The sequence below is a fragment of the Macaca mulatta genome, chromosome 6, assembly GCF_049350105.2.
Source record: "Macaca mulatta isolate MMU2019108-1 chromosome 6, T2T-MMU8v2.0, whole genome shotgun sequence".
NCBI classification, from domain to species: domain Eukaryota; kingdom Metazoa; phylum Chordata; class Mammalia; order Primates; family Cercopithecidae; genus Macaca; species Macaca mulatta.
Window position 1 is genome coordinate 62,817,451 of NC_133411.1, and position 11,893 is coordinate 62,829,343.

Below are 11,893 nucleotides of genomic sequence, written 5' to 3' on the forward strand. Positions count from 1 at the left end.
CCCAAAAAAGTGCTAAAAGCAATTAGCTGGGCGTGATGGTGAGCACAGGTAGTCAGTCCCATCTACTCGGGAGGCTGAGGCAGGAGAATAGCGTGAACCCGGGAGGCAGAGCCTGCAGTGAGCCAAGATAGAGCCACTGCACTCCAGCCTGGGTGACAGAGGGAGACTGCATCTCAAAACAATACAAAACAAAAAAGTGCTAAAAGCACAGACCTGAAAGTCCCCAAACTGATACATAACATTTACACCTAGGTGTGAAAACAATCTTACCCCTAGAACACTTGTGGTGAGAAAGTCAAAACTTACAAGAACCAAACGCAGTCTTCAGAATCTTCTTCCTTCATCACACAATCAAAGCATTTCATCTGGGCTTCTTAAATCTAAGTCTTTAAAATGACTAAGTTTTCTTCCTTTTCTCTGTTTTTCCTAATAGCTGGGGCTTGTATGACTCCTGTGTGTAAGTATCTCCTATATCTACATGTAAACTTTAAATGAATTTCTACTGACCATATTGTTATATTATAGATGAAAATTATTTTCACAATCATTCCTATCTTTCTGAACTGTAATGTATTATACAAATTTTTCATCAGTAAAATTATTGTAGCTTTTAGGTAGGGTTATTGTTGTTCTTTAAGCTTTGAAAATAATATAGTGCCTGTCATTGGAAGAATTACATGAAACAGTCTGTTTAGATCTTTTGTGTGAAATCTTTTGGTCTACTTTTGTAGGTTTCAATATGGAAATTATTGGAGGGAAAGAAGTGTCACCTCACTCCAGGCCATTTATGGCCTCCATCCAGTATGGCGGACATCACGTTTGTGGAGGTGTTCTGATTGATCCACAGTGGGTGCTGACAGCGGCCCACTGCCAATATCCGTAAGTCCGCCACACTTTTCCAGGCATGTGTTTTTTCTGCAATGTATTATAGCTATAAGAGAAGCTTACCTCTCCTGAGTGAGAATTTGACCTACAGTTAGTTTCTGTGGTCACTGACCAACTGGTGGCATTTACTTACCTTCTTCCACATCCATGCTTTCTGGCCTGGGTTTTCCTTTTCAGAGAGAACTGAGCTGCTTTTCCCAGGCAAGATGTTAGACAAATTCAAGTCCTCTGTATAATGCAGGGAACACAGTAACGGTAATATTTGAAGCAACAGTATTCTTGACCTTGTTAGATCCACTGCTCAAGAGGAAATCAGACAACCAGAGCTTGCTCTGTGCTCTGAGCTTCCCCATTTTACAAAGGGGTAATAATAATATCATACCTGCTTTGTGGGGTTTGAGAATAGTATCTGTTTCTGTTAAGTATTTTAGCATGCTTGGCACATTTAGTAAGCACAAAAAAATTGCAGCTATTATCATTAGTATTATACGCATGAGAAGCCTACTTTGCCACTCCTAACAGTAGCTACTCACCACTTACAACTTTCCTAGGTGGAAAAAAAAAAAAAAAAAACAAGTTATTGATGACTTCTAAAAAGAGAAAGATAATGAGAGATTTATTTTCTCGGATACTTAGAATGAAAGCTTTTCTGAAGACAGAGTAAAACCTCCCAAAGTCCATTTTGGCGTAGGATTCTCTTACTTCAGCTAATAAAGCACAAAACCCCTCTTGGGATGCTGCAACCATCACAAAAGGAAATGCCAGTAGAAAACTAATTTGGTGTTTGTTGTTTTGTTTGTTTGCTTAGGGTTTTTGGTTTTGTTTTTTGTTTGTGTGTATGTTTCCTTATGTTTCTTGCCCAATAAGCTGAAATGGAGCCTTCTCCTTTTCTTTCACTTAAAGATCTCTCTTAGCTGTCATGGTTTGCTCTCCAGGCATTGTCTATATCTAAACAGAACAACTCAATTGATTTGCTTTTCCATGCTTTGGGGGTTTTGTCTGATTGCCCCATTTAAATGGAACTGTTTGATCACAAATTGAAGTTTTGAAGCCTGCAGACAGGGAGACCTTCTGCTATCTCTAAATAGCAACCCACTGATTTCCAATTTAATATGGTTACTTCATTTACATGGGGTTCTTGCCCTCATAGAAATCACACTCTCATCCCCATCACTTCTCTCTTCTCCAGGGCACTTGCCCCCGCGAGATGAGAGAGACAGAGTGGGGAACTGTCAGTAAATGTTCATTTAATGCAAAATATGCACATCTTCAAATATGCTCATGATACACATTCAAATGGTCTATAACCTCCCCAGACAGAGAGCTTGACTTTTAAATGTTCAACAAACATTGGATGGAAAGAAAGAAATACGTTTAAAGATCTTTCTTTCTTTCTTTCTTTGACTAGGCCTGAAACATGGTGTATGAAAAAGTGTTTCACTAGCCATAAAGTGTTATAGGAAGTTAAATAATATTACTAAGTTGAATTTTAAATTTTGTCAAGTGGATTTAAGTCATGAGAAGTGGATTCTCAAACTGGGGAAAGAGATTATAAAAAAAACACTGGAGAGAGGTCTTAGAGGTTGTTTTTTTTGTTTTTTTTTTTTTTTTCTTAAAACAAACTATTGCTAAATATCATTTTAAATGGCTGGGGTATAAAGAACTCCAAAATATGTAGAACGCATTTCCTCTACAGGACACTTGGGTGTAAAAAGTAGGCAGATCGGTGGTTGGAAAAATATTAAGCTTTATGAAATTCAAAATATTTACGAAATAGCTCAATGGTGGCTTCCCACAAATGTACTCCCCAGTATCCTGTGGGAATAGTTTGCCCCAAGCCTCTCTCTCAGCAAAATTGTGAAGAAGGTCAAACCTGGGAGTGATCCCTTCTCACCAGCCATCCACACAGCTCCTCCCTCAGTATCCTGGCCCCTTTATTAGTTGCCATGTCAAATATAAAAGGAAATTGATTAAAATGTCCTGTACAAACTTATTTTCAGCATTTTAACTTACCAGAAGCAAAACTCTCACCAGCTGTTATACCCTGTTCTCCTGATTCTCTCCCAGACCCCCTCACAGAGCACTTCCCCCTGCCCCAACCTGCCTAGCAAGGTGTTAGATGGAACCTTCCACAGCCCCTTCCACACGGCCTCACTCCATCTCAAATGCTCAAGGCTCCTGGAACAAAATGGTTCAATGTTCAGGCTCTAGATTCAAGCCAAATGAGCTTTAATCCTGCCTGGATGTGCCTCCTGGAGGCAAAGGTCCTCAAGTTTATTTGCTTACCTGAACCTCAATTTCTTCATCTCTAAAATGGAGATTATCATAATACCTATCTCACCACGCTGTTGTTAGGTTTAAATGAGGGAAGCTTTGTAAAATGCTTAACACAGAACACAAAGAACTTCATAGATGTTATCGAGTACTGTTATACAATTATCTGTGCCTTCCATGGTAATAACCAAGGAACTAATCTGATGTTGACGAGATAAGACTGGGAAGACCTCCCTGTCTGACAGCCAAGTTCTTCTCCCTCTCTCTTAGGCAAGAGAAATCTCCAAGACATAGGGACCCTGCCTTTGCTGCCAGACCTCAAGGGGTGGGTCTAAACAGAAACACTGCTAAGCGTCCAGGCAGGCTGGCAGAGAAAAGAAGAGGCTTCAAGGGGGTTGGCACGGGGTTCAAAGAGGGATTGAGGAAAGAGCACTGGACTGGGAGTCACCAAAAGCCAAATTTGGATCCTGATTCCCCTATTTATGAGGTGTGTCACCTTGGACCAGTCAAAGAACAATATTTTACTGGTAATGAATACACAGCCCATCAGCTTTACCAGCCTTGAGAAAGGTTGTTGTTAGGCTCAGTTGAGACAATGTTTACAGATATCTTCAGCAGACCTACTATAAGCCCCACTGTCGTTCTGCTCCGTATATGATTCTCTTCCAGGAAAGTTCAGGGTGGGACTCAGGAAACCACATTTTAAGCCAATACCTCCAGGTGATTCTGAAGCAAGTCTGAAGACTGCACTTGGGGAAACACTGTGTTGCGCAACTCAAAAACACTGGTATTATCACTTCTCCTTTGTGTGAATTCAGACTTCAGTTTAGCTAAGGAGGTGGGATCCTAGAACTCAAGTAATTCCAGGTATCCCGTGGGCAGAAAACTTGACCTCAGTAGCACAGATTACAGTTGAAGGATATCTAGAAATTGAAAGTTCAGAAGGAATAATGGTCTGCTTGGGTTGTTTTTGGTCTTAACACATCCCAGTGGAGACAAAAATAACCAAAACATTTCAAAGGCAATGACTCGCCGAGGAAATTAGTAAAAGATGAAAAAAAAAAAACAGACATTTTTTCAGCACCCCTCCCTTAGTGAAAGTCCACCTTCCATACCTCTCATTTGTACTTCACAGCCTTCTTTGTGTGAGTCATTTAGGCACGTGCCCACCTTTCTGTTAGAGCATTCATCCTGAAGATTTTTGTCACCCTTCTCCTACAAAGTTTTGGGTTTAGTGGGTATGTTGAATTTGAATTCAAATTCAAATCAATCCTAGGAAATCCAGTCCACATCCTATGAGAAATTTCCACCCCATCCTGATTTTGCAATAGGCAAACTTTTCAACAAATAGAGCTGGAATTCCCAAAATAAATAAAAATAACCTCTTTTGGTACAAACCAAAAAGTGGTCATTCCAGGCGGTCACAGCTCTGCCATAAGCAAACCCACTCCACCACAGGCATTTGCTCATTTTCCAAATCTGAAACAATCATGTCTTCCTTTTTCTGTATGTTTCTGTGCTCTTTGTAACTTTTATTAGTCTTTATTAACCTGTATGCATGAGTATGTGTGTTTTTACTGCAATCTACTTTGGTAGCTTTTTCAAGTACAAAAGAAATAGTTACACATAAACAAATACAATTAAAAGATCTGAGGTGGGCTTCATAAAGACAGACACTGTAATGGAATATATCTGTAGTATACAAATGGCTCTACAGTACTGCCAAAATCTCTAAAAATTATTTCTACTTTATCACTGCTGTAAATGTAATTTTATCCAACAAAGAGTAAATCTGATCAATTGTGGCACTGTTGTAACACTGGTACTAGAACTGTGTATGACCAGAGATGTAAAAAACAAACCTGCCGAGCACAGAGACTCACACTTGTAATCCCAGCACTTTGGGAGGCTGAGGCCAGTAGATCACCTGAGGTCAGGAGATCGAGACCATCCTGGCCAACATGGCGAAACCCTGTCTTTACTAAAACTACAAAAATTAGCCAGGCGTGGTGGCACACACCTGTAGTCCCAGCCTCTTGAGAGGCTGAGGCAGGAGAATCGCTTGATCTGGGAGGCAGAGATTGCTGTGAGCCGAGATCATGCCACTGAACTCCAGCCTGGGTAACAGAACAAGACTCCGTCTCAAAAAAAAAGGTTAAAAAAAAGCCAAAAAACAAATCTATTTCTTCACCTGACTCACCAGTTCGTACCCTATAAATCCCCCTGATGGAATGACTACTAACTTTAAAGTATCTTCATTTCAAATTAGCACTATTTTCTTCCCTTGAGGAAAGTTTTCCTTTCTTGACCAAATCTTTGTTCTAATTGAGGGGACAGGACAAATTGAATATCTGACTGCCATGTAATGGGCCTTACTTCCCCACATTGACCTGAGATGAGGTCTAGGCATGTGGGTGAGCAAGTGTAGGGTGGGGGTCTTCGTGGTGTTTGCTTGTTTGTTTGTTTGTTTGTTTTTAAGAGATGGGGCCTTGTTCTGTCATCTAGGCTGTGACACTTCAGCCTCCAGCTCCTGGGCTCAGGCAATGCCTCCTGCTTCAGCGTCTCAAACAGCTGGGACTATAGGCATGCACCACCGTGCCCAGTAGGCACCACTGTGCCCCTTAATATTTTTTTAGAGATTGGGGGTCTCACTGTGTTGCCCAGGCTGCTCTCAAACTCCTGGCCTCAAATGATCCTCCCACCTCAGTCTCCCCAGTGGCTGGGATTACAGGCGTGAGCCACTGCACCTGGCTACCTTAATTATTAAAACACCTAATGTTGGGAAGATAAAAACGTTCTGGGGTTCTGGAGATGATAGTGGTGGATGAATAACAATATACATGTCCTTCATACCACCAAACTGTACATTTAAGAATGGTTAAAAAGGTAAATTTTGTTATGTATATTTTACCACAATAAAAAAATTTTAATGGTAGTTGGTGTAAATCTCAAACTACAAACTCATGAAATATAATTTCCTTTATTTTTACATAAATGAACACAATTTTGTTTTAAACTTGATCTAAGTCAATTAGGATTTCACTCCTTTTCCTTCCCCAGTTGGATACAAGTTCTGATATTCTTTTGCAATTCCAGGGAATTGGTTTGGGATGGGATTAAGGGCAAGTCATTTGGCCCTTAATATCAATTCATGCTGGGGTCCTCTAAGACCTTTGTCACTCCACCTAATCTTAAGCAGTTTACCTTGGAGATAGCCCTTGTTTCTCTATGTATATAACCCTCTCCACCATCACTACTCCCCACTGGGGGATTTGGGAATCATTCTGCTGCTTTCATTCTCTTTGCTTTTTTTAGGTTTACCAAAGGCCAGTCTCCCACTGTGGTTTTAGGAGCACACTCTCTCTCAAAGAATGAGGCCTCCAAACAAATATTGGAGATTAAAAAATTTATACCATTCCCAAGATTTACATCAGATCCTCAATCAAATGATATTATGCTGGTTAAGGTAGGTAGCAGCATTGCCTTCCTTCTATTTTGTCAACATTTTTATACAGGATGGCTCAATTAGTTAATCACCTGCACAAAAGCATTTTGTTAGCACCCTCCCCATGTTTGAGGTGATTATGATATATTTTATAAGGGCCCATGTTATTCCATATACTGCCTTGAAAGAAACAAGAATTTATCACAAATGTATCAGGGCTGCGTTTATACAAGGAAAAGCAACTCTGATACTCACATATGTAGGAGGGGAACATCTTACAAAGCCCAAGGATCCACACTGAAAGCTTTTCTCCCAAATGCTTTTCTCATTAGCAAGTAAAAAATACAACAGTTGTTTATACAACAGAGCCAACCAAGTGACTTCAGGGGCTCAGCAGCAAGTTACAACTTAGTCTAGACCACACTTAGTCTAGTCCAAACTTGGTCTAGACCATACTCAAGGGTCCTATCCAGCAGGAAGCAGCCCAGCCCTCAAAGTCATGACCTATGGATGTTATTCCACACAAAACCATCCAATGCAGGGCAAAGGCCAGTTTGCTCGAGACTGGACAAAATTCCTGCTGTCTATAAGCTCCCTCCCCAAGCCTCAGTGAGCTCCTCGGGGAGTAGAGAGCATGGTCAGAAAAGCAACAACCACAAATGCAGCTGCAGGCCACCACCAAAGTAGATTCCAGAACAGGGACGCCTGCCTAAGACGGAGACCACACATACAACGCACAGGCTAGCATCAGAATACTACTGGGAAAGAAATAATTCAATCTTTTATCAATCTGTCAGCTTCAAACAGCCGCAAAACTCAATAAACATGTCAAGCTGCTCCACGTAAGATCCAAAACCTATCTTAGATCTGGAACCAAATGCGAGGTTACTGGCTGGGGAGCCACCAACCCAGATTTCTTAAGACCTTCTGATACCCTGCGAGAAGTCACTGTTACTGTCCTAAGTCGAAAACTTTGCAACAGCCAAAGTTACTACAATCGCGACCCTTTTATCACCAAAGACATGGTCTGTGCAGGAGATGCCAAAGGCCAGAAGGATTCCTGTAAGGTAAGAATCTCTCTTTTAAACAGGCATCCCGGAGCGCTGTACAGTAGCCAAGCTTCCATTGCTCACTGACACTGAGGAGGAGGGAGGGGCATAGAGAATACAAAACCACAATTCTAAACACTTTCTCTCCATTCCTGCACAGCATTCTCTATTCTTTTTCATCTACCAATGTGAATGGATTGTAAAAACTTCCCCAATGCTTCATAAGCACCCACTAAATGTTTGTTAATCAGGATAATAGACTATATCTGACAACTTTTACAGGCTTCCTATGAGAGGTGTTATCCTCCTTAGAAAGTCTACCAACCCTGAAGTCACTAGTGGTGATTAGAAGATAACTTATTTAAAGAACCACCTTGCGGATTAATCAATAAGGAGGTCTTATAAGACTCAAATGCAAAAAGCTCAAATATACAGTATGTGTTTCATAAGTAATGCTGACTGACTGTCTTCGTCTGTTTGGGCTGCCACCACAAAATACCATAAACTCGGTGGCTTATAAATAACAGAACTTTATTCTGTTCAAGATCAAGATCAAGGCACTAGCACATTTGGTGTCTGGGGAGGGCCTACTTTCTGGTTCATAAACGGCTTCTTTTCACTCTAATCTCACATGGTAGATGGGGTGAGGGGTCTCTCTTAGGCCTCTTTAATAAGGGAACTAATCTCATTTATGAAGCCTTCACCTCCATGACCTAATCACCTCCCAAAGGCCCCACCTCCTAATACCCTCACCTTGGGAGTGAGGATTGCAACATATGAATTCGGAGGAATCAAACATTCAGACCATACTGCTGACTAACAAAAAGAAACAAAAGGCCAGGCACAGTGGCTCACACCTGTAATCCCAGCACTTTGGGAGGCCAAGGTGGGTGGATCTCTTGAACTCAGGAGTTTGAGACCAGCCTGGGCAACATGGTGAAAACCTGTCTCTACAAAAAATACAAAAATTAGCCGGGCATGGTGGCATATGCCTGTAGTCCCACCTACTCAGGAGGCTGAGGTGGGAGGATCACCTGAGACCAGGAGGTTGAGGCTGAAGTGAGCCGAGATCTTGCCACTGCATTCCAGCCTGTGTGACAAAATGAGATCCTGTCTTAAAAAAAGGAACAAGAGTCATTATATTTTTCAAAATCTTTTGTTTACTAAGATGGTAAAGAAAAAAATAGGTGTTCATGTTTATATGAACTATACTAATATATAGTACAAATGAATTACTAATTTTTTAAAAAATTAGAATACAGTATTCATTTCATACTATATTAAGTATTATTGGGGAAGAGGATATGATGACTTCAAATGTCTTTTGCATCTGCAGTACCCAAGACCATCACCCTCCTAAACATCTGTTATCATGGTTGACCAAAGTACAAGGCACTGCAGTTTGCAATGTGAACATTAGCAAAGAGAAAGGCTGGTCTTCAAAGAAGCCAGCTCTTCATTAAAAGACCATGCCATCCCCTCTATAGCTCTTTCCCTTCACTTGATAGAATTTAGTTACATGTTTTGCTGTTAGAGTGAATCTTCAAAAATCATTTCATTCACTAAGTATTTACTAAGTGTGGTACATATACATAGCACTATGTCCAACCATGTGAGGATGCAAAAAAATAAATAAGTAACAGAGAACATATAATTCCTGCCATCAAGACATTTACTACAATACATTGCTCTTTTCTGCTACTCTCAATAGCAATTTGATTTTAGGTCTATGAGCATCAAAATGAAATATACAACTTTAAAAGATTATTTTATTTCAGTGGATTATTTAAAACCTTATCCATTCTTTAATAAATAGTCAACAGTCATTGATTCCCAGAGGAAAGTAGACATAGATAGGGACAAAACGGAGACAAGGACATGGACACCGAGACAGAGGCAGAGGCATAGTCATAGTCATAGTTAGAGACATAAACAGAGAAGCAAGTAGGCAGAAACATAGTCCTAGACAGAGACAGGCATATAGAGAACCTATAACGAGTAAAAGGCAGTGTCAGACACTCTCCAGGACATAAAGAAAGCAACGACCCAGATAATACTCCTTTGAACAATCAACAGTTGGTGCTTAAAAAAAAAATTCCAACAGCTTCTCACCACATATTTTCCCTTTTTCTTCTTTCCAGGGTGATTCAGGGGGCCCCTTGATTTGTAAAGGTGTCTTCCATGCCATAGTCTCTGGAGGTCATGAATGTGGTGTCGCCAAAAAGCCTGGAATCTACACCCTGCTAAACAAGAAATACCAGACTTGGATCAAAAGCAACCTTGCCCCACCTCATACAAATTAAGTTACAAATGATTTTCTTGGATGCACTTGCTTCTTTTTTCCTAATATGCTCACAGGTTAGAGTTGGATGTAAGTAAAGCAGAACACAAGATGGGGTCCATTTTTGTACTTGTAAGTCATTTTATTAAGGAATCAAGTTCTTTTTCTCTTGTATCACTGATGTATTTCTACCATGCTGGTTTTATTCTAAATAAAATTTAGAAGACTCTCTGTTTGTCTTTTATCACATGAAGTAATATCTACCCCCATTCCACCCACACTCCCCAAAGGGCAATAAGGTCACTGAACAAAACAGTAATGGTACCACCTTCAACCAGGTGTGACTTCTGCTGGATCATCCTAAGTTGTTGGGTTGTTTTCATTGTTGTGATAACATTAAACATGAGATAGGCCCTTTCAACAAATGTTTAAGAGTGCGATACATTATTGTTAACTATAGGCATGATCTTGCAGTGCAGATCTCTAGAACTGCTTCATCTCCTATAAATTAAACTTCATGCCAGTTGAATAGCAGCTCCCTATTTCCCCACCACTCCCATCCTCTGGCAACCCGATTCTACTCTAAGCTTCTATGAGTTTGTATTTTTTAAATATAAATCATAAATATAAATATCCCAATTCAAGCAAGCAGCTTATACAAATGTTTGGACAGTATTTTTTATTTATATATGTCATATTTTGTTCTAGAAAGGACTTAAAGCAATGTACAAAAACACCTGCAACAAAACAAAATGCAGAATTAAAAACAAATTGATGAAAGTATTGGGACAATGGGGAAATGAGAGTAAGAAAGAGAAGATGAAGGCTAAGTAGTCACATGGTACTGATAGTGCCACAAGTTTCTTTCTATACATTTGCTAGAAGGATTCACATTTGACTGTATGCTTTGGCCAATGCAAGAAAGAGCAACACAATCAATTATATGAATTACAGTGTCCAGGAAATAAAAATAAATTGTTTACCCAGAAGTAGGACCGCTGGTACTGGAACTAAAACTAGAGAGAACTTTTTTCCACGGTCCCTCTTTTCCAAAAAAAGGACACTGTGATGGTCTGGCATGGTGGCTAACACCTGTAATCCTAGCATTTTGGGAGGCCAAGGCGGGCGTTATCATGAGGTGAGGAGATCCAGACAATCCTGGCTAACACAGTGAAACCCTGTCTCTACTAAAAAATACAAAAATTAGCCGGGTGTGGTGGCGGGCGCCTGTAGTTCCAGCTACTCAGGAGGCTGAGGCAAGAGAATGGCGTGAACCTGGGAGGCGGAGCTTGCAGTGAGCTGAGATTGTGCCACTGCACACCAGCCTGGACAACAGAGCAAGATTCCGTCTCAAAAAAAAAAAAAAAGAAGAAGAAGAAGAAGAAGAAGAAGAAGGACACTGTGCTATGTTTCCCATATCCCCACCAATTGCATCAGAACCACCTAAGATTATCTGTAATACAGGTTCCCTTGACCTCTTGCCTAGAAATTCAGATTGAATAGGCTTGGGGTGAGCCTGAAAATCTGCGTTTTTTTCAAAGCAACTCAGTTGATGCTGATAAATGGGCAAATCTGAAAGCCACTGATAATGAACTTCCTTAGTAACTTCTTATAATAAAGACAAAAATTGATGTCAAGGGATTGTTACAAATCTTTCAGTGTGAACTGATGGCTTCAGACCAAAAGGCAATTCAAGTAAGATCACTGGAGGATCTCAGCTGTCTTGGGCTGTGGTCATCCAGTCATTAGAGAAGTAGCAATTTCTAATTTGGGTGGAGGAGCACGGTGGGAGATTGGTGGGGGATGGCTTCAACAGTCAGAAGCCAAAAGATTAATCTCAGCCTCTATATTTAATTTGAGTTTGGGGGGATAAATAGTTCTCATTTCCAGGCAACATCATCAAGTTCTCTTACATGCATATAGAAATAGATGCTTTTGGTAGTTTGTTTATTTGCTTAT

General features: G+C 40.4%; 1 protein-coding gene across 1 annotated transcript; it reads left to right on the plus strand.

Moving 5' to 3' along the window:
• Positions 1-352: 352 nt before the first annotated feature.
• Positions 353-10,165, plus strand: GZMK (granzyme K). The gene is made up of 5 exons (NM_001266310.1): positions 353-457; positions 732-879; positions 6,475-6,625; positions 7,402-7,671; positions 9,795-10,165. The coding sequence occupies exons 1-5, from the start codon at positions 394-396 to the stop codon at positions 9,954-9,956; spliced, it is 795 nt and encodes a 264-aa protein (NP_001253239.1). The 5' UTR covers positions 353-393; the 3' UTR covers positions 9,957-10,165.
• Positions 10,166-11,893: the final 1,728 nt, after the last annotated feature.

What these genes read in the sequence shown, in the direction of transcription:
- GZMK (NM_001266310.1), top strand. Translation starts at nt 394, where the DNA reads ATGACTAAGTTTTCTTCCTTTTCTCTGTTTTTCCTAATAGCTGGGGCT. An exon ending in GGCTTGTATGACTCCTGTGT is followed by an intron (nt 458 to 731) that starts GTAAGTATCTCC and finishes CTACTTTTGTAG; the next exon opens with GTTTCAATATGGAAATTATT. An exon ending in ATGATATTATGCTGGTTAAG is followed by an intron (nt 6,626 to 7,401) that starts GTAGGTAGCAGC and finishes TCAATCTGTCAG; the next exon opens with CTTCAAACAGCCGCAAAACT.